This window comes from Lontra canadensis, unplaced genomic scaffold (assembly GCF_010015895.1).
Source record: "Lontra canadensis isolate GAN:19392208 unplaced genomic scaffold, GSC_riverotter_1.0 scaffold17, whole genome shotgun sequence".
Classification (NCBI taxonomy): domain Eukaryota; kingdom Metazoa; phylum Chordata; class Mammalia; order Carnivora; family Mustelidae; genus Lontra; species Lontra canadensis.
In genome coordinates this window covers 5,259,415-5,282,349 of record NW_022631011.1, presented here as the reverse complement: position 1 = coordinate 5,282,349, position 22,935 = coordinate 5,259,415, and the positions used below count along the sequence as shown (strand labels likewise).

General features: G+C 39.9%; 1 protein-coding gene across 1 annotated transcript in view; it reads left to right on the top strand.

Moving 5' to 3' along the window:
• The window catches only part of PIK3C3 (phosphatidylinositol 3-kinase catalytic subunit type 3), a 150,160-nt gene extending 149,286 nt beyond the window's left edge, over positions 1-874 (top strand). The window contains exon 25 of the mRNA XM_032859515.1: positions 64-874. Coding sequence (XP_032715406.1) covers positions 64-78 — 15 coding nt within the window. The 3' untranslated portion in view covers positions 79-874. The remainder of the gene's footprint in view (positions 1-63) is intronic.
• The last annotated feature ends 22,061 nt before the right edge of the window (positions 875-22,935 follow it).

Here is a 22,935-nt window from a genome sequence, read left to right as displayed (position 1 = left end):
GTTTGTCTTTCTTTGTGAAATTGAAGTTAATTATTTTCTACTTGTTTATCTTTTTTTTTATAGTACTGGAGAAAATGAAATTGGGCTTGGCACATCAGGATGCTTGGCTCTGTAAGAAAACTGCTTTAGAAGGAACCTCTGTGTAAGGAAGACTTCAGAGTAACAAGAGAACATTTGATATTCAAGATATCATATATCCTAAATGTTACATGGTGCCTGAATTCAGTTTCTTTGGATGTCATTGCTTAAGTATGGTCTCGAAGGGTTTGTTTTCAAATATTGTATATATTTATTTTCAAATATACACATTGTTAATAAGCTAAGAAGTGAGAAATTTATTCCAGGATCATGTACATATTATAAGAGTTCTGGAAGAATTTTATGTTGAAATAGTAAAATATTTTAGTCTTTGAGTTTGGAATGTCCTTTTTTAAAAAAAAAATAATCTCTTCACATCAGAACAGTAGTTATGAATTTGGATTATCTCAGTCAAGAAGACTTTTTTGGTTTGTCTTTCCCTCCGCCATTTCCCTCTCTCTCCCCACTCATGTTTGTTTTTGCTTAAGTTGTAATACTTGAAGTTTTACATATTGTGGCTCATTCTTTTACAGTTCAGCAATTACTACATGTACGTCAAATAAGACAGTCATTTTCTCTCACTTTTAAATATAAATCTTATTTGAAAACTATGATTAGTTTACAGTTCTCCTACCTTGTAAGTACATAAAGCAGGATATGTAAATGTAGCAATCTGAATTACTTGCCAAAAGGTCATAATGACAGCAGCTTTTAGTGTTGAGCCCAAGATAATTTTACACATACATGTAAGCATAAATTGTCTTTCTGCAATAAATACATTTTTGATGCAAACTTACTTTTCAAAAGGTTTTTGAAATAGCTTTACTAGACCTGTTAATGTAATACATCCTTTCTGATTTAAGCAAAATGATTTCTTATCTTTTAAGACTAAAAGTCCTGCTAATTCATCTAGCCTCCTTGCCTTATGGAACATTAGGAAAAGAGCACATACAAAAATAGAAGAGTAACACTATCATAATCCTTGCATATTAATGTGTGGCGTAGTCATTGATTTTGTTTTGGAAGAAAAACAGTATCTCATTCTTTTGGTGCTGAATATTAATATCCAATAACAGAAAAGATTAGAAAGTTAAATGGAGGCACGGTTTCAAAGAATGCCCTTAATTGCAGTGTTTGTTTGTTACCATATCCTTGTATCTGGGAGTTCGGCCTTTTTTAGAGTGGGGTTCCCAGCTGGGTAGGAAGCGCATAATTAGGAGCCAACCTAGAGGCTCATGGAGTATGGTTTGTGTGAAACATACATGCCAATTTGAAAACCAGAAAAGATGAAAAGATATCTGCAAAGCATCATAAGAGAGTGATGCCCACATGAGCTGGAAGCTCCATTCTCTATCTTGCTTTTTCTGTGCTTGACGTGTTTATATCACTTTCTGTTGCCAAGAAGTTCTGAACCCATCTGCATTCTCATTCTTTGAGTCCTATTTCTCTATTTCTGTGGCTCTGAAAAATTTTACTGAAATGGCCATATTGAAAGTGGCCAACCTTCTGAACTCTTACAATTCCTTTTTTTTTTTTAAAGATGTATTTTTTATTTGAAAGAGAGAAACAACGCACACATGGCCGTGAGGAGGGACGTGTGGAGGGAGAGGGAGAGAGAGTCCCAAGCAGGCTCCATGCTGAACGTGGAGCCTGACTTAGGGCTTGATTTCAGTACCTTGAGATCACAACCTGAGCTAAAACCAAGACTCCAATGATCAACTGACTGTGCCAGCCTGGCGTCCATCTTATAATTGTTTACAGTTTTTTAATTGACATTTAGTAAAGGTGGGTGTTTTTGTTATACTTGCATCTTCCATTTCAGAGGTTTGGCAGACTTATTCTATAAAGGGACAAGGTAGTAAATATGTTAACCTTTGGAAAGCATATAATCTTTATCACAACGATTCAACTCTGCTGTTAGAGAAGAAAAAGCAGCTAGAGACAAACTATAAGCAAATGGGCCTGGTCAGATCTGACCCTTGGGCCTTAATCTGTTGATCCATTTGAACTAAGTATAAGGCAAAAACTATCATCTTACTCTTTATAAACTCCACTGCACTTTGCATAGATAGTAGTATGTTTATAACATGCCTCTCCCAATTATTTTGGACTAATACAAAATTCTATAAGGGCCAACACAGTTGTTAAGGAGAGTTGATCATGAATAACCTTGTATTCAGTGCAAACTTGGTAAGAATTATACGGGAGACGAAGTTTTCTAAGGAGGAAGATGAGTATTGGCTAAGGAAAGACCATCTTTGAAGATAGACAGTGGCCATCGTTTTGCTGAGAGCATTTTGGATGCGGGTGGTGAGCCTACATCAGAAACAAAAGTGATTTATCAGTCCCAATTTCTATTGCTCAAAGCAACCTCTTTGCTCCTACTGTTTTCCCCAAACTCCATTGTTTTTCTCGTTCAGGGATTTGTCTTTACCGTGTGGTCTTTATGTCTCTTAATTGTCATTGCCTTTCACATTCTGTCAATGTTTGACTTTGAGAACTGTGTTTGTGAGGACATGGTGCTTTAATTCAGAAGTGTGTGTACCCTAGTCATTTACTTTTAAGTATTCAGAGTGACAGTTCTGAATGGGGGAGAAAAAATGTTGATGGCAGCCGCTGAGAGTAGGGCTGCAAAGCTGAGGAAGGAAGTAAAATGTGATTCACATTCCTAAATAAAGTGTTGATACCACCTGATTTCTGCCATTCTCTATACACCAGGGTTTGATGTTCCCCAGCTCACTTATATTACAGAGTTTTCAGTTGAGTATGTAATGTACTAACAAATGTCGACATTATAAGGCCTTACTGTTACATATTAGGACTCTGCCAATTGCTTCATGTGTTTATCCCATTATTCTATATAACAGTCCTATGAGATAGAATTGTGTCCCCGATTTCCAGAATTTTAAGACAACTGAACCATCAACCCAAAGTTAGGCTGTACTTGAGAGCAAAATTGGGATCTGAAGTTGAATTACTCAGATTCCAGTGACCACACTTTTGACCATCAAATTCTCTTGGCCTTCATTTCTCACTGAGTCAGTAGTGACAGCCCTGTCTTCTACTATGTGCACGTGTGTGAATGTGGCGCATTAGACTGGGATCCCCCAAAACAAAATTCTATTTATTTGTTTGTTCATTCATTTATTGATTTTGTTTACTTTCCTGAACAGGGTTACCAAAGATATAGGCAGTAATCAATAAAATAAGTTAAAAATTCCTGAGAAAGTAAATTGAAGTGAATTTCAAATTTATAAAAATGGAGTTGTATCATCACACCACATATTCATACTTGCCTTGGCATATATCATTCAGTAAAAACATAAGGTTATATAAATCTTAACCATGCAACTGTTAACCTACAATCATGATGTACTTTATATCTTTGCGCATAGACCTAACATGCAATTAAAAAAAAAAAGCCAGATTGAGACTTAAAAGGATTTAAAAAAAAAATAAATTGCAGAAACAGCATGGACTATCTTTAATTAAATACAGAAAGTATATTGGTTTGCCAAAATGAATAATTTGATATATTAACATTTCACCATAAAAAATACATGCTACTGGGGGCACCTGGGTGGCTCAGTGGTTAAGCCTCTGCCTTTGGCTCGGGTCATGATCTCAGGGTCCTGGGATCGAGTCCCACATCTGGCTCTCTGCTCTGCAGGGAGCCTGCTTCCTCCTCCTCTCTCTCTCTCTGCTTGCCTCTCCACCCACTTGTGATCTCTCTCTGTCAAATAAATAAAATCTTTAAAAAAGAAATACATACTACTGGACTGGGATGGAATCCTGGAAAAGAGAAAGGACATTAGCTAAAAACTAAAAGAATATAAATAAAGTGATAGTTTAAAAAAAAAATTAAAAAAGGAATGAGTAGCTTCAGAAGGTAGTGAATGTCCCACCTGGGTGACCACCAGAGAAAGTGAACTGCATCAGAAGGTAATCTTCACCTGAAATTATTCCTCAGCCCTCTCATCTTTTCTGACCTTGACATTTTTAAAAATACAAAGCAGATACTTGTGATATTAATTTCCTCAAGGTTGACTCATTTTTGGTAAGATACTTAAATAGTGCCACGTTCTTCTCAAGGCATCTTACCAGCAGGCACAAGACGTTAATTTGGTCTGTTTCTGGTGGTGGTAACTTTTATCCCTTGGTTAAGATAGTTTCCAGCTTTCTCCATTCTGAAGTTAACTTGTATTTGACACATAAAATAAGTAATTTGTAAATTCTATGAGGAAGCATTTTGAAACTATATAAATATCCTGTTCTTTACCACACTTCTACCCACCAAGTTTAGCATGGATTGATAATCCCTGCCTGAATTAATTATTATTATGGTGAAAACCAAATAGTTTTTTTTTTTAAACTCTCTTGTGCTTCTACACTTGTTTAGTGTTCTACTATAAGGCAGAATTCTCCTTTCTGCATTAGTTATGCATTCATTTGCTTATATTAAAATGGATTTTTATCTATTATACAGTGCATTCCTATATTATTTATTTTGACAGTAAAGTTCCCCCAGAACTGACTTGTCTTCAAGCTGGTGCCTGTGTCTCCTGACATAGCCCCAATATTCTCTGAGTCCTTTTTTACTTTTTGCACAAGATGTTCCAGGCTCATCATCTAGCTTCTCTGCCTCAGCCCTGAAGTCAGCCACTTCTCCAAGGAGTGCTGGTTCTTTCCTGATCTGATTTTAGCAGATAACTCCCCAAATAAAATATCTGATTTTTCTAAAATAGAAGTGAATTTAGCAGCCCAGTATTGCCATTCTAAAACTCGAGTTTGAATAGGGTGATACGGATATAAATAAGCTCAGAATAGTGTAATCCATATATGAATGAACCATAGAATTTAACTTGAATTTAGCTGTATTTTCAGTTCTCAGCTTTAGATCATCACCATCTGCCTTGAGACCATGAGGACTAGTCTTATTATGCTCTTTATCTCTGATGATGTTAGTCACCACAAGACACTCAGACCTCCCTAAAGTCATTTCCTTATACCAGAGTCTGTCGTTTCCATCCAGCTTTAGACAATCCCATCTCCCAAACCTTTGGACTTCCTTGGTCCGTCGTCAACAAAATTAATCTATGAGCATCAAAGTTTACCTATGTGCTGTATAACTTGATACTGCTGATGTATATATTTTAGAAGAAAAAAAAGTAATACCAAGTTTCAGGAATTCAGTAAAAAGTAAAGAAAAAAAAATCTGAGCATATCCAAGTGTGTCTGTACCTTCAGCTTCACTCTCTTCACATGGCACTGAACCATGACTGCTACGTTCATAATCATGATCTTTCAGAAGATTACAAGTCATCAAAACAGTCGTGTTTAGTTAACTATAGTGAGTACTGAATGGTTAGTACAATGTCTATCTAGCTCTGTGTTTCAAAAGTGAGTAAAATAATGGTTCTCAGTTAACAAGATAGTAGAACTTCCAACACCAACTTTAATTTCATTTAGTTTCTTGATCTCTCATTTAAATCTAATACAAAGAGATGGGAGCTTAGCATTAAAAAAAAAAAAAAGCTGGACATAAATTTACATAAGCTTACAAAACTGCAATCCCACCCTTAGACATATACAAGAGAATTGAAAACATGTCCACCCAAGGACTTGTATTTACATACAAGTAAATACATGTCCCTAGTATGATTCATAATAACTCCCAAAGTAGAACAACTCAAAGGTCCATCCACTGATGATAGAACTACTCAAAGGTCCATCCCCTGATGACTATCTAAACAGAACATGATACATTCATACAAGGGCGGGAATACTATTAAGCAACAAACAAAAACCCTACTCCCAGGGCAACAATATGGACAAACCTCAGAAATGTTCCATTAAGTGCAAGAAGCCAGACAGAAAATACCACCTAGTATAAGCTTCCATTTCCACAAACAGTAAGTCTTCAGAGGCAGAAAGCAGATCAGAGGTTTCCAGGCCCTGGGGGTAAAAACGGGAACAGACTACAAATGGAGAGTGAGGGAAACTTCCTGCAATAACGATGTTCTAAAACGATTTCGGTGACGGTTGCACAACTATGTTTACTAAAAACCACAGAATTACGTCAAGTGGCACCTCAGTGAAACCTGCCTTAAGAGATCCAAGGCAACTCAAGGTCTAAGATAAGGTGACACTGGCTTTCCAGTTCACAGGAGGCTGCAGATGGGGGGTGGGGTGGGAAGCTCCGCCTCCGCACCCGCTGGGCGGTGGGAGAAGGCGGTTCCGCAGAGACTCCTCCCCAGCCGGCGGCTCCCCGCACCCGTCTACCCGCACCGAGCCTTGGTCTCCGATTTCGCCCAGGCTGTCGTTGCAGGTCGTAAGCCTCCAAGACCCTGGCGGACGCCGCCTCTTCCAGCTCCGCTCTCCGAGTCCCGGAAACAGGCAGGTTGCATATTTCCAGCTTTCCAGCACGGCAGGTGGGAAGGAGCAGCCCAGGCTGCCTCGGCGGAAGCGATGGAGGAAACCGAGGCCTGGGTGCGAGGTCGCCTGGTCCCGACCAGCTGGCCCAACTCCGTGCAAGATGACACATTCGCTTTGCTAAGGAGACTGAGATCTTGAAACACAGTGGGGTGCTTTAAGTCTATACGTTATTTGATATGGAGAATCTTCAGTTCAGAAAACCCTTGAGACTGGAGAATAGGGTAGGAGACCAGCAGATTGAGGGCAAAGCACGGGATGGAAGCAGACACCTCCAAACTTCCCCGCAGTTCTCTGGGGGCCTTGCTGCCTTGGTCTGGAGCGAGGAAGCACCACCTCTTTTGCCACAACGAGGAGAATAACCTGTCTTTGAGCACTGCACTCCCTTCAAAAAAGGTAATCCCTGTTGGTCCTTTTATGGACGGCAAGTGTGGGTGGTGAGTTCCTGGTGAGTGGCAACTTCAGTTCTGTAAATTGGTGCTGCTGCTGCTTTAATAAATTTATCTATTTGAGAGAGAGAGGAGGGGAAGAGGGAGAGGGAGATAATCTCAAGCCGACTCCTTGCTGAGTGTGCGACCCGGTCATGGGCTCAATCTCATGACCCTGAAATCATGACCTAAGCCAAAACCAAGAGTCAGACGCTTAACAGACTGAGCCACCCGGGCACCCCTGCAAACTGATGCTTAAGTAATGAGACGAGAACCCCAAGTTGGTATTCTGGGAGCTGAGGTATTTCTCTCCCTTCCCAAAATACATGCTGGGAATTTTCAGCCGTTCGAATCCATTTCCTAGGGTTGCTGCTGCAGTAGCTACATCCACTGACAGGTAGAGGTTTGGCTTGTCTTTCTTTAGGAAAAAGCCCCCCACATATACCTTGCTGCCACTGAGCCAGCAAAATTAATCCTCAAATATCTGGTGCATGTGTACAGGCACCTAACTCAAATTTCCTCATGAGCCTCTCTCTGAATCCAAAAACTGCTTAGAACTTGTTCTCCAATGTCACTGCACTTTCCTGGGAGAGCATTTGTATGCCCGCCCCACTGCAAGGCAATGGCTCACCTCCGCCATACCCAACCACAGTACTGGTCCTTACACCAGAAACTCAGTAGTGAGCCCCTCAGACATCAGTGTCATCCTATTTAGTCTGTCACAGAACGAAAGGCCCAGAAAACACAGTTAATAGCATCAAGTCCAGATATTTCTAACTGTCATGTCCTTACCTTCCTGTCTGCTCTTTCTCAGCATCCTTTGTGGGTGCTTTCTCCTCTGAACAACCTCTAGATGTTGAAGCACCACAGTGCTTATGTCTGGGACCCTTTGTGCTTTCTGTCTGCACTTCCACTTCCCATCCAATCCCGTGGAGTTAGACACGAGTGACATGCTGATGCTTGGGGCCAGCTTGGTGGGTGTGTCAGCTCTGCAGCTGCACAAAACTCCATGTTCAGAAGGACCCCGGGCTAGTTGAATGCTCTGCTGTTGCTGTGGTAAGAGCCTTAGTAATTTCCTCTTGGAGCTGGTGTTGTTTAACTGAAGTCCATTGAGATGGGGACGCCTGCGCAGGAGCAGAGGAGATAGGTTATCTGTGCATCTCTCACTGTCCCATGCCCTTGCCACTCCATCAGCATTTACAGTGCACGGTGAGCACGGACCACAGGGAAGCCCACGGGCCATGGGGAAGCCCACGGGCCATGGGGGTGGGGGAGATCCAGGGAAGCTCAAAGAGTGAACAAGATAATTGTGTTGGCGTCTGTGACTGAAAGTGGGGACACTGACAGCTTTAAGAGACCACACTTTCATTTGAACCAGAAACCTACTTTGGAAGCAGAAAGAAAACAGTGGTGTTCTAAGAAAACAGCGGTGTTCTAACCAAGAAACCCTATGTACATCCTGAAAGGTCAGGGAACTCTGTGTTTGTGCACCCTGTGGGACGTGAGGATGATAGTGTGAAGGTTAAGGTCCAGCACAGTGGTACTTGTTAGGAGCTTTCCATCTCTACCTCTTTTCTTTTTTTTTTTTTTTTGGAGAAAAAGAGAGAGCGCATGTTGGGGAGCGGGGGTGGAAGGGCAGAGGGAGAGGGAGAGATAGTCTTAAGCACCTCCATGCCTAGTGCAGAGCCCAGCGTGGGGCTTGATCTTACGAACCTGAGATCATGACCTGAGCCAAAACTGAGTCAGAGGCTTAACTGACTGAACCATTCAGGCACCCCCATCTGCAACTCTTTTAAAAAATATTTTTAAATTGAGATAAAAGTGACATATGACACTGTGTAAATTTAAGGCGTACAGTGTGTTGGTTTGGTACATTCATCTATTTGCAATGTGAGTACCACAGTGACATTAGCTAACACTCTTTTCATGTCTCCATCAATCTTTTTGTGTTGAGAACAGTTAGTCTCTTAGTAACTTTGAAATTTATAATATAGTATTGTTGACCCTAATCACTCTGTTGTACATTAGCTCTCCAGATCTTATGGGTCTATCAGTTACCAATTTGTACCTGTAAACAACATCTTCCCAAGTCCTCCATACCCAAGCCTCTGGTCATCACCATTCTGCTCTGTTTTGTATAAATTCTTTCTTTTTTTTTAAGATTCCACAAAAAAGTGATGTATTTATCCTTCTTTGTTTGACTTACCTTACTTAGCTTCATACCCTCCAGGTTGATTCATGTTGTTGCAAATGACAGGATTTCCTTCTTTTTAAGGCTGAATAGTGTTCCATTATATATAATTATATAGACATACCATGTTTTCTTTATCTACTCATCAGCTGATGGACACTTAACTTGTTTCCCTATCTGCACTATCGTGAATAATATGTTTCTAGATTCTGTCAGTATCTTGGCTGTGATGAACATGGATGTACAGGTATCCCTTCGTGATACTCATTTCAGTTCCTTTGGACATTAACCCAGAAATGGGATCATTGAATCATATGGTAGTTCAGTTTTTAATTGTTTGAGGAACTGTTACACAGTTTTCCATAATGGTTGTACCAATTTACTTTCCCATGGTTCCTGTTTCTCCACATCTTCATCAACATTTGTTATCTTGTGTTTTTGATAAAAGCCATCCAACAAGTGTGAGGTGATAGCTAATTGTGGTGTTGATTCACCTGCAACTCATAATTTCCTATACTTCTGCGCAGGCTCAGTCATTTTCTCCTAAGACCAACAGCTTCCCCTGAAAGAGCTCACTGTTTCAGCCACCTGTCCTGTATTGTGCACTGATCCTAGGTTACCAGCCTAGATTTCTGATTCCTTCAAATCTACTTTACTCTGAGGTTCTTGCTACCCTCCCTGCCATGCAGCTTTTAGGGGGCATCTACTTTCATCCTGTGATACTCCCATGATCTCAGAATTTCAGAGTTGCAACAGGTGCTTTTTTTCCTACCTCACAGTCTTTTGGGATTGTTGAGCAAGCTGTTCCATCCTGTCTCCAAAGTCTGCACATGAGGGCTAGGGACAAGATGCTACCTTCCCTAAGTCGAACCAAAAGCCCACTTCCCCCTTTTCTATAGGTCTTGTGCCTTCTCGATGTACATCAGTGTAGCACGGCAGTTACAAACATAGGCGCCAGAGCCCAAGTGCCTGGGTTCTAATTCCACAGTTGCTTATATGTTCCTGGGTGACACTGAGGAAGTTGCTCATCTTTTCTGTGCCATAATTGCCTTTTCCAAAAGAAAAAAAAATGGGGTAAGAATAGAATTACCTCGGGGCACCTGGGTGGCTCACTGTGTTAAAGCCTCTGCCTTCAGCTCAGGTCATGATCCCAGGGTCCTGGGTTGAGCCCTGCATTGGGTTCTCTGCTCAGCGGGGAGCTTGCTTCCTCCTCTCTCTGCCTGGCTCTCTCCCTGCTTGTGATCTCTATGGAAAAAAAAAAAAAAATCTTAAAAAAAAAAAAAGAATAGAATTACCTCATTAAATTGTTGTGAGGTTTAAATAAATTTTCTATGTGAAGCTTGTGTAATACTGCTTGGCTTAAACTAAGCATTATAAAATTCTTTTGTATTCTTAAATTTTCCAAAATGGCTAAAAAGGAGATATTTACTCAAGTGATGATTTATTTGACCAGGACTTATTGTATGCTTAGCACTGAAGATGCAGTATTAGACGGAGCAGATCAGGTTCCTACTGCATGGATCTTCGAGACAAACCATAAGCAAGCATATAGGCTATTAAATGAATGTCTAAAATGGAATAAATATTTTTAAAAAAACAACTGTGTGCAGTGAAAGAGGATACAGGAGAAAGACCTAATTTAGATATAGTCACCAAAGAAGTATTTCTTTGAGCAGATAATACTTAAGCCAAGAAAAGGTGGACCAAAGGAACTCTCCATGGAAGAGTGTGGTGTCAGTGTGCCAGGAGGAGCATTATAGTCAGTGGGAACAGCATGTGCAAAGACCTCAAGCCAGGAGAAAAGGTTGCTTTGTGCAAGACTCTGAAAGTTGGTATGTCTAGGACCTTTGAGCAAGGGGAGACAGCAAAAGATGAGGCAGGTGGGAATCCAATCCTGCAGTGCCTTATAAGCCATGGGGAAGATTGGAGATTTCATTTGAAGTGTAAAGTCTATCAGTTAAAACTTTTAGGAAGGGGACCAAAGTGGTCTCCTTGAAGTTATTAAATTATTACTTAGTTTCTGGTATAAAAAATGGATCTTTGGGGGAAAATCAGAAAGCAGTTGGTCATCTAGGAGATAATTATTGTGGTTTGGATTAAGGTTTTGAAAGTGAATATAGAGACAAATGAATGAATTTGAAGTTTAGTTTGGTGGAAGAACAGATGGGACTTACTGATAGAGTGCCTGGGAAGGGGGTGGGGATGAAGAACAGTTTCTGGCCTGAGCATGGGATGAATTATGTGGACACTTGCAGTGATTAAGTATAGGGAACAGAAGAAGAAATGGGATTTGGGGGGGAGTTATGAGGGTGAATTTTCAGTGTAGTTTGCACACTTGGAGATAGCTGTGAGACAGTCAGCTGGGGCTCCCCATCAAAGGCTCAGCTTCATTATGAGCCATGGCTACAGTGAAGGATTTGGGGGATATAATCTCATGGGTTTTCTGTTAGTAAATGATATTTAAGGGATAAGAATTGATGAAGTGTAAGTGACCAAAGATGCCCAGAACAGTCTTGGAAAAGAACAAATTTAGAGGACTCAATCTTCTGGTTTCAAAACTTACCACAAAGCTCTAGTAATCAAGACAATATAGTATTACCATAAGGACATACAGGTCAATGGAATCTAATTCAGGATACAGATATTAATCATTAACTTATGGTCAATTGATTTTTGACAAGAAAATCCAATTGGTGGTGGGGACTGGGGAGAAGAGTTGTTTCAACAGATGTTGCTGTGACAGTTGGGTAGTGCTTGTGCAAAAGGATGAAGTTGTAGCTGTCCCCTCACATTACACACAAAAATCAACTCAAAATAGATATAGACCTTGATGGAAGAGCTAAACCTATTTAAAATGCTTAGAAAAGGGGCGCCTGGGTGGCTCAGTGGTTAAATCCTCTGCCTTCGGCTCAGGTCATGATCTCAGGGTCCTGGGATCGAGTCCCACATCGGGCTCTCTGCTCAGCAGGGAGCCTGCCTCCTCCTCCTCTCTCTCTGCCTGCCTCTCTGCCTACTTGTGATCTGTCTGTCAAATAAATTAAAAAAAAAAAATAAAATAAAATAAAATGCTTAGAAAAAAACATAGGAGGGAATCTTTGTGACCTTGGGTTAGTCCAGGGCTTTTTAGCTGACACCAAAACCATAAACAGAAGAAAAAAATAAATTGGACTAAATAAAAATGAAAAAAACTTTTGCACTTATAAATGTACCATTGAAAAAATGAAAACGTAGCTCCCTTAATGGTAGAAAATATTTGCAAATCATATATTTGATGATGGCCTTGTATCTAGAATATAAATAAATATAAATATAAAGAACACTTAGAGTTCAGCAATAAAAAGACAACTCAATTGAAAAATGGGAAGGGATCTGAATAGACATTTCTCCAGAGAATGTACACAAATGGCCACTAAGCACATGAAAAGATGCTCAACCTTATTAGTCACTCAGGAGATGCCACTTCAAACCCTCCAGGGTAGGTGTAATAATAAACAATAATTGTGGATAAGGATGTAGGAAGAGCAGAACCCTCATGCACTGGTGGTAGGATTGTAAAATAGTTCGGCAACTTTGGAAAGCAGTTTAGCATTTCCTCGAAATGTTGCACAGAGGTACCATATGACCTAGCAGTTTTGCTCCTAGATATATCCAAGATAAACGAAAACAAAGGTCCACACAAAAACTGGTACACACATGTTCATAACAGCATCATTGATGATAGCCAAAAAGTAGGAACATCCCCAAAACTCATGAACTGACAAATGGATAAAACATTGTGGTATATAGTACAGTGGAAATTATCTATCAATCAAAAACATTGAAATTCTGATACATGCTACAATATGGATAAACCTTGAGAATGTGCTAGATGAAAGAAACCAGCCACAAACACCACATATTGTATGGTTCCATTTATATGAAATATTCAGGGCGCCTGGGTGGCTCAGTGGGCTAAAGCCTCCGTGTTCAGCTCAGGTCATGATCCCAGAGTCCTGGGATCAAGCCCCACATCGGGCTCTCTGCTTCCCCTCTCTTTCTCTGCCTGCCTCTCTGCCTACTTGTGATCTCTGTCAAATAAGTAAATAAAAAAATTGAAAAAAAAAAGAAATATTCAGCATAGGCAAATCTATAGAAACAGAAAACGGATTACTGGTTGCCAAGGGATAGGTGGAGGAGGGGATGGGGAGTGAGTGCTAGTGGGTATGAGATTTCTTTTGTGGATGATGAAATTACTCCACAAGTAGGTAGTGGTCAGGATTGTACAACTCTGTATTGTCTGTGAGTTATATTTCAATAAAACTGCTGTAAAATTTGGTGAAATTGCCTACGGAGAAAATGTTGAAAAAAATATATAAAAGGGTAACAGAAAGTACACAGCCTGATTTGTGAGGAACTTCCATGTTCAGAGATTGGGGAGGGGAGGAAGCACGGGCCAAGGAGACTGAGATGGAATGGCCCAAGAAGTAAGAGAAATGCGTGTGTGGGGTGACACAGGCCAATTAGAAGAGTGTCTTAGAATGTTACTGAGAGGTGAGCAAATTGAGTATGAGGAAACGGCCACTATGTCTGACCAAGCAGCATTATCTTTGTCTCATTAGAGTGTAAGTACCTTGAAGCAAGCTGATAAGACCATCAATTTGTATGGGACCGCAGAGCCAGGGCCAGCTGGAGTGGAATGTAGAGGGAAGGCAGGTGAAGGACAGGAAGCAATAATTGTAGACAATTCTTTCCAGACTACTGATGGAGCAAGTACGTGAGGAGAGAGATGGAAGAGGATTTTGGGGAAGGGATGATTTAAAAAAAAAAAAAAAAAGCACAGAACTAGATAATAGAGCCATAAGAAGATGGTGATGAGTCAGAGGAAGTAAGCTGATTATGGAAAGGAGGCTGTAAGTAAAAGAGTGATGTTCCCAGGAAAGTGAGGAGGCATGTCATCCCATAGGCAGGTGGAGAAATTGGTTTTAGATGGCAGGAGAGTGATTTTCCCATTGTAAAGGGTGGGAGGCAGTGGTGGGACCTGGGGAGATATAAGAAAGTTGATAAATATGAGGGAGTTTTAATTTGAGTTTTCAACTGTACAGTGCAACGGTAGGAAACGTTATTAGTTGAGAGTGATAGAAGAGGAAAGTGTAGGAGGTTTGGTGAGAGAGATTATATTGAGAAATGAATACTACAATAAGATTACTTAATATATTCATCACCTCAATTCATTATGGTTTTGTAAGTGTGTGTGTTGAGAACATTTAACATATGCTCTCCTAGCAACTTTCAAATATACAATATTGTTAACTATAGTCATCATGTTGCATTCCTAGAACTTTGTCATCTTATAACTGGAAGTTTGTATCTTTTGACTAACTTCATGGGTTCCCTCACCTCTGCCAATAACAAATCTACTCCCTATTTCTAGTTCTTTTTTTTTTTAATTCTTTATTATTTTTTTTAGATTCCACATATAAATGAGACCATACAGTATTTGTCTTTTTCTGACTTATTTTACTTAGCATAATGCCTGTCAGGGTCCATCCATGTTGTTGCAAATGGTAGTATTTCCTTTCTATGGCTGAATTACATTCCTGTGTGTGTGTGTGTGTGAAAAAGAGAGAGAGAGAGAGAGAGAAAAGAGAGAGAGAGAGAGAGGTTCTCTTTATACGTTTACCCATCCACAGTCGTGTAAGTTTTTCCATGTCTTGGCTGTTGTAAATAATGCTGCAGTGAACATGGAGGTGAAGATACCTCTACAAGGTAGTGATCTCATTTGGTTTGGATATATAACAGAAGTGGAATTTGCTGGATCATATTATTAGTTCTATTTTTAACTTTCTGAGGAACCTCCATACTGTTTTCCATAGTGATGGCACCAATTTACATTCTCAACAGAAGGGTTTCTGTGTACACAAGAACTTCCTTTCTCCACATCCTTAGCAGCACTATCTCTTGTCTTTTGGAGAATAGACTTTGTAACAGATGTGAGGAGATATCTCACTGTGGCTGTGATTTGCATTTCCCTGATGATTAGTGATGTTGAGCATCTTTTCATGTGTCTCCTGGCCATCTGGATGTTTTTGGGAAAATGTTCTGGTCTTTTGTCCTTTTTAAAATCAGATTATTTGTTATTTTGCTAATGTGTGAACTTTTAATATATTTTGCATATTAATCCCATAATTAACAAATATAATAACAAATATAATAACTAATATATTTATACATTAAGAATTTTATTAATTGATCTGATTAACCAGATATCTGATTTGCAATATTTTCTCCCACTCTGTAGGTTGCCTTTTTAGTTTTTTGATCATTTCTTTTTCTATACAGTTTTTCAGTTTGTTTTAGTCCCTTTTGTTTATTTGTGCTTGTGTTGCTTGCACTTTTGGTCATATCCAAAAAAATCAGTGCCAAGACCAATGTCAAGGAGCTTTTTCCCTATATTTTCTTCTTGGAGTTTTATGGCTTCAGGTTTTATATTTAATTCTTTAATCCATTCCAAGTTAATTTGTAGGAGTGGTATATGTAGGGGTCCAGTTTCATTCTTTTGCATGTAAATGTCCCGTTTCCCCAGCACCATTGATTGAACAGACTGCCTTTTCTCCATTGAGCGTTCCTTAATTGCTTGGCAAATATTTGTTGAGCGTATCTCTGTGGGTTTATTTCTGGGCCCCCGATTCTGTTCCATGTGTTCTTACTCAAGTACCGTACTATTTTGATCATCATAATTTTGTACTGTAGTGTGAAATCAAGAAGTAAAATGCCTCCAGCTTTGTTCTTTCTCAAGATCACGTTAGCTATTCAGGGTCCTTTGTGGCCTCCATATGAATTTTAGGATTTTTTTCTATTTCTGAGAAAAAGTGCCTTTCGACTTTTGATCGTGATTACATTGAATCTGTAGATGGCTTTGGATAGTATGGATAGTTTAACAATATTAACTCTTCCAATTCTTGAAAACAGGATGTCTTTCTATTTATTTGTGTCTTCTTTAATTTTTCTTATGAATGTCTTATAGTTCTCAGTGTATAGATTTTTTTTTTTTACCTCTTTGGCTGAATTTATTTTTCAGTATTTTATTGCTTTTGGTGCTATCATAAATTAGATTGTTGTTTTTTGTTTTGTTTTTTTTTTTCAGATCATTTGTTGTTAGTATAAAGAGTCACAGTTGATTTCTGTATGTTGCATTTTTATCCTGCAGCTTCCCTGAATTTGCCTACTACCTCTAATGGCTTTTTGGTGAAGTTTTTAAGATTTTTTATATATAAGATTATGTCATCTGTAAACAGAGACAGTTTTCCTTTCTATTTCAGATTCTTTTAATTTCCTTTTCTCGCTTGATCGCTCTGGCTAGGATGATTACCCCAGTAAATAATTGACGCATGGTTGGCCCATTTCAAGATTGTGATCATGAAATGAAGTGAAGAGAGTTGGGTAATTTCTTTTTCCTAACAGTCTTCATTTTTAGGCTTGGAAAAGTGAGATTATTGGAGGTATCCAGAGCTTGGGTTTGGCTCCACAAATGTGAAGATGTTACAACTTTTTCAGGGAATGCTTGAGTTGATGAGGCATGACATCCATGCTCCACACAGAGATGTGAAGACGGAGAGGAGAAGTAGATTGTGAAAATGATAGAGGCAGTGCATTGGAGGTCTTTAGGAGACTGAAAATGTGGTAGGCATGGGTGAGCAAGTAAGATAGAAAGGTAAGTGGTGATAGTCACCAAGTGGGACAGCTGAAGCTGAGATTTTGCAGATAATGGAATTTCTGATGTTGACGTAGTCTATGCTAAACAGGGCAGTGCAAGTGTATAGCTAAGAAAGAGATGAGGAAAAAAAGGTAAAATGTAGGAGCACCTGGGTGGCTCAGTGGGTTAAGCCTCTGCCTTTGGCTTAGGTCATGATCTCACGGTCCCTGGGATCAAGCCCTGCATAGGGCTCTTTGCTCAGCGGGGAGCCTCCTTCCCCACCCCGCTGCCTGCCTCTCTGCCTACTTGTGATCTGCCTGTCAAATAAATAAATAAATAAAATATTTTTTAAAAAGTTAAAATATTCAGTTGAGAGGCCTGGGCATTGGATGGGCTGTCTGTGTGCATATAGAAGAGAGTGAAAATGATGGTCCTGTAAACTACTCATGGTAGTAGTAGTTGGTTTTGCTTTCAAAATCTACTTTATAATGACACCTCAATGTGACTTGAATAGAGAACACCTTGCAACATCTATCTAAAGAGAATCACTGTCACTCATTTGCACATGGGAAATCATTTTTGGTGGTCATACTAAGTGTGTACCAAGGATCGTTATACACTCTCATTTAAAACTTAGAAAAATCTTAAAAGGTTTTCTTTGTGGGACAGTTTTATTAATCCATATCCGAAAGGACATTTCGTTGCTCTGTGGGTCTCTCTAGTTCTATATTTTTCTAATTTGTCTGTTTATTCATTGGACAAATTCTTAGTCCTTGGATGCTTTGTATCAGGAATGTGCTGGGACTGCAAGTTCTGGGGCACAACCTCTAGAGCTGACCCCCCTCCCTAGAGCTCCTGGTGTGACAGACAGTAGAGTAGTGTACACAGTATGGTCACTTCTTATATATCAGCTGTGTAATTCTCTTGTGCTGGTGAAGTTTGTGGTGTGTACATTAATAAATGCTTTATGATCCACCATTAGGAACTGAAGGTCCTAATGGTCACATGTTTTTGTCTTGTTGACATCACTAGACCCGCCCAGATTTATTTACAAATATTACTTTTGAAGTTTTCTTTTCTTTTCTTTTCTTTTCTTTTCTTTTCTTTTCTTTTTTTAAGATTTTTAAAATGTATTTATTTGACAGAGAACACAAGCAGGCACAGAGGCAGGTGGGGAGCAGGAGGAAGTAAGCTCCCTGCTGAGCAGAGAGCCCAATGCCAGGGCTCGATCCCAGGACCCTGAGATCATGACCAGAGCCGAAGGGAGAGGCTAAACCCACTGAGCCACCCAGGTGCCCCTGAAGTTATTTTCTTAGCATTGTCTGGTTTGATTTGTTTGATATCTTTGTCTTCTAGGCTTTAACATTTTACTGGAAGACAAGGAACCTAGAATGTCTTGGAGTGAAAACATTTGGTAGTCTTGTGTTAGGATATGTGTCACTGAAGTCTTCAGGATTGAAGGATTTCTGAAATCTGGTGTCAAGAACTTATTGCTGGAAGCTACTTTCCCTGATTCCAAATCACAGCCATCGAACAAATTCCCAAACTCTCCTCTTGGGGATATGCAGGGTGCTGAGGAAAAGAGACACGGGTTCTTTCCTCTTGGCATGGGGGATGGTCTGAAAGGTGCCTCTCATGATCAAACATTCCTTCTTCTTTTTCAAATATCTTTTTAAATTTTACTTCAGCCCTCCTGTCATTTAAATGTTCAGCCAGGGTAGCTGGCCCTCTTGAGCATTTCAGTCAGTCAGAAAGCAAGCAGTTCTGCTCACGGGCCCAGGCAGGGCATTTTCTTGGCACTGGAAGAATTGAGCTTAGCCCAGGAAATGCCGACTTGTAATCTTTTCAACTTTTCTGATGACCTCATTTTGCAACCCCATTCCTACCCATTCTCGTAAAAAGGAAAGGAGTTGTAACTGTGGTTTGCACACATGGTGCTCCTGTTCCTACATCTTAATTTCCCTTTGGACTTCAAAATAAAAGTTCATTTTGTGCTTTGTGGGAATCTTACGATATAAAAGACATCCCACTCACCCTCCGCATTCTCAGTCTTCCTAAAGTTAATCGACATGGAATTCCCACTTCCACGTGTTTCTGCTTAGTTGAGAATACTTAGTGCTGAACTAAAAATGAATGTTGCCATTGAAACGTATCATGTTATGAAAGCATTCCCATACAGATTTTTATATATAGCATTTGTGAGATTTTACATTTTTAAAATTCACAAGTACCTTGGATCTTGAGAATAATGCAAATACCAGGGCAAACAGTTTTGCTCATGTTGCTTGTAACTGAATCTTCAACTTCTTTACACGTGACTGGAGGTTTCCACCATTTTTCATGGAATGCAGGGTAGAATGTTCATTGTTATGAGAAATATCTAAAAAGTACTGTTTTCTTTTTATAAGATTTTATAAGATGGCAGTGGTTTGAAGCCGTAAAAAATGAATCTTTATAACTCATAATTGCAATGCCTAAAATCATAAAATGCTTAGAAATCACAGAGTTTAAACTCTTCATTTCATGGAAGAAACTGAGGCCCAGAAAGGGCAAGTGAGTGTTCTGAGTCACAGTTGAATTCGTATGAGGCTAAGGCTGTGGGTTGATTTCCCAGTTCCCAAACTAGCTCCTCCTCCTTGTGATGAGGTACCTGCATGACTTTCCCAATGCTACATGGTTCACTGAAGTTGAATGAGATCCCATTTTCTCATCTATCTAATAAAGGAGTTGAATTAAAACTTCAGGGTTCTGCCTGATAGAAAACCAGATGATCGTAGTCTCTGAATTTAAATAAAAAGGAATGTGAGGGGCGCCTGGGTGGCTCAGTGGGTTAAAGCCTCTGCCTTCGGCTCAGGTCATGATCCCAGAGTCCTGGGATCGAGCCCCACGTTGGGCTCTCTGCTCGGCGGGGAGCCTGCTTCCCTCTCACTCTCTGCCTGCTTCTCTGCCTACCCATGATCTCTGTCAAATAAATAAATACAATATTAAAAAAAAAAAAAAAAAGGAATGCGAGTGGTAGGAAAAGAATGTGCTCAATGGGACTTTTGACACCATTGCAAATTTCAGTCATGTTTTTCTCTTCAAAATAATAATATAGAAGTTCTTTACATTTCTGTATCCTTCTGTGTACTTCTAGGGGACCTTCCGGTTAATGGTTCATAGCATCCCCAGCAACAGAGGTAGCTGTGCGATTCATGCCTGCCCTAATCATAGGACCCATGTATCGTGTTATATACAAATGGAAGTTTATGTGCTGTCACTGAGACAGGCAATGAAGAAGTCTTTGCCGTGAGGTTAGCAGCTGGGATGATAGAATCCTGGAGCTCTCTGTGGGTCTGTAGTCCCAACCTTCCAACTCTGACCCTAGCTCCCAACCTCCTGCTATAAAGGAAATATGACAAACGAGAGAAGGGGCCAGTGAGCACGGGGAAGGGGCAGAGGCAAGGGCGTTCATTTGAGTCCTGGCCTTATCTATGCCCAAAGTGTCTTCCTGCTCTTCCCAATTACGTGAAGCAAGAAATTACTCCTTTTTTGCTTAAACTAATTTGAATTGGTTTTTTATCACCTTTATCTGAAAGACTCCTGACAAATGCAATTATGTATGCCCAATAGGGGAATTGAAACTGGGTCAGGAAAAAGCTTCAGAATAAATCCCAAGGATAGTGGGTAAGACTGGCCACAATTCTTAGTTATTTTTATTTACTCATTCATTTATTGAGCACTTTCCATATGCAAAGCACCCTAACTTAGGGGGAGGGAAACTGAGGACAGGGCAAAAAATGAAGCTCGGGAGCAGGTCAGAACATGAGAAGGTCAACGTACCAACCTTAAGACCCCTGGTTTGTGGAAATGGGGAATCAAGATCAGCTGAAGAATCTGGGGAAGGCCCCCAAGATAGGGTGAGGACCCCCTGGGATACTGAGGTTCCAAATGATTTGGTCTGAAAAGAACGTCGTTGAACTGAAGATTTGGTGGGGGGGGAAAAAAAAAGAATATCTCGTTAGCAAGGATTTACTAGTATTTGTGACTGTGATGCACCATGGAGTATTTTAGTAACTTTTTAAGCATTTCCTTTCTGCTTGGAATTTGTATAGCTTTTTTCCTTATTTTTGCTTTTAAATAAGTCTTTTTTACTTGGTGCTATTTGTAATAGAGAAATCTGGTATACTAACTGCACAACCATTGATGGGTTTGTTGAATAAAGTAGGTTAGGAAAACATAATAGATGGCATATTCCTATTTTTGAATAAAATAATGCATGTGCCTACTGAAAGATTTATAAGGGGATATATTCCAGTGTATTATCAGCAGGTGATTCTGGGTACTCAAGTGTCATGAATATATTCTTAGTATTATTTTGTTTGTCTATATTTTGCAGTATTTTTGTAGTAAGTGTGCATAATTTTTATTAGAAGAAAATAATAAGAGAAACTTGAGCATTAAGAATAGAAAAATAAAAGAAACCTGAACATACCCAACATATGGTATAGGAAGGGCTGGGTGAATGGAAGATAAATGGACATCCTGATAGGAAGTGGAAGTGGCAGAAGCAGAGATCTGTGGGTGGGGGGACAGTCTCTTCTACTGGGGGTTTAGGAGAGAGGGAATGGAATGAGGAGGGCTTTTCTGTTGTGCCTGCTTTATGTCATCAGTATTTTATTTAAAAAAAAATTTTAAAGATTATTTATTTGAGAGAGAGAGAGTGACTATGAACAGTGGGGAAGAGCATAGGGAGAGGGAGAAATGGACTCCCCACTGAGCAGGGATCCCGACGTGGTGTCTCCATCCTAGGACCCGGGAATCATGACTTGAGCTGAAGGCAGACGCTTAACCGACTGAGCCACCCAGGTGCCGTATGTCATCAGTATTTTAAATGGCAAGGTGAATTTTGTTTTGAAAGGATATTTTAAACAAGGAGATGTCAGTAAAAAGACCTCGCCATGGGCTTAGAAAGGTAAAATATTGGAAAGCCAAATTAAAAAAAATATGTATATATATATTATAAATATCGGATATATATCATAAATATGTATGACTTTTAAAGTCCATTTCAACATGTATGGCGGTTTTGGACCTGAGTGGGTTGACAATAGGTGAGCACGCAGGTGTCAGGGAAGATTCCATGACTTCATCAAGTTTGCCAGAAGATGTCGTAAGCTGAGGTGGAGGTATCCTCTCAGAGGGAGGTCACTGACTTTGTCCCTTTGCTGTTGACTTTGAGAGAAATGCAAAACAGTGCCCATGTGAAACAAATCATTGAGCAGGAAAGCATGTGAAACCCAGAAGCAGCGACAAAACGGGAGGAGGAGGAAGGGCTGCTGGGGCTTCATTAGGACAACAGATACCCATCGTCCTGTCCCCAGCAACTTGAAAAATTGGTTGGGTTACTGGAGAAGAAGCATTTCTCTTTGAATATGACTGATGGAAAGAATCAAAAAGCAAGAGTTAGCAGAGGTTTGTGAATCTAAATAAGCTGCTTAATGTTGCTGAATACAGAAAAAAAAACCCATAGAGAGATATTTTGAGCTTGCTTCTTAGAATGTTCAAATACACAAAAAAGACAAATTAGCAGTGACAACTTTCTACAGACTGAATCAGAACAAGCTAACAGTGACGGGGAGAACTGAAGTCTTGGCATTAAATGCTCTATGGAAGATTAAAAAAAAACAACAAGAAAACGCAAAGCTTAAAACGTGGGAACAGCCTTTGGATGAATTTCCTTTAGAACTGGTGATTATGGGAACCTTGTTCTAAAATCTGCAAATTATTCCGTTGGCAAAGTTTCAAAGAGGGTTTCCTTTGGGGTCATGTCTCCAATCCTGGGTCAGGGGTAACCTAGGAATGCTTAGTTGAAGAGAAGGCAAAATTTGAGATTCAGCCATTTTTAATGAAGGGTCTATGACATCTGAAGACTATATGAGAAATGTAATATTTCTTTGTAGTAACCTGGTTATGACAGAGCAATGTCAGTGAGTTCACAAGGTTGGAGTCTATGCAACTCTCTGATGGGACCCCGGACCCCCCTTCCTCTGGTGGCTCCCCCAGCCCTTCATTTTCCATGACTCCAATTTGAGTCCAGGCCCTCATCTTCATTCCTCTGGTTGGGAGACCATGTTTGCCTTACTCATTTGCCC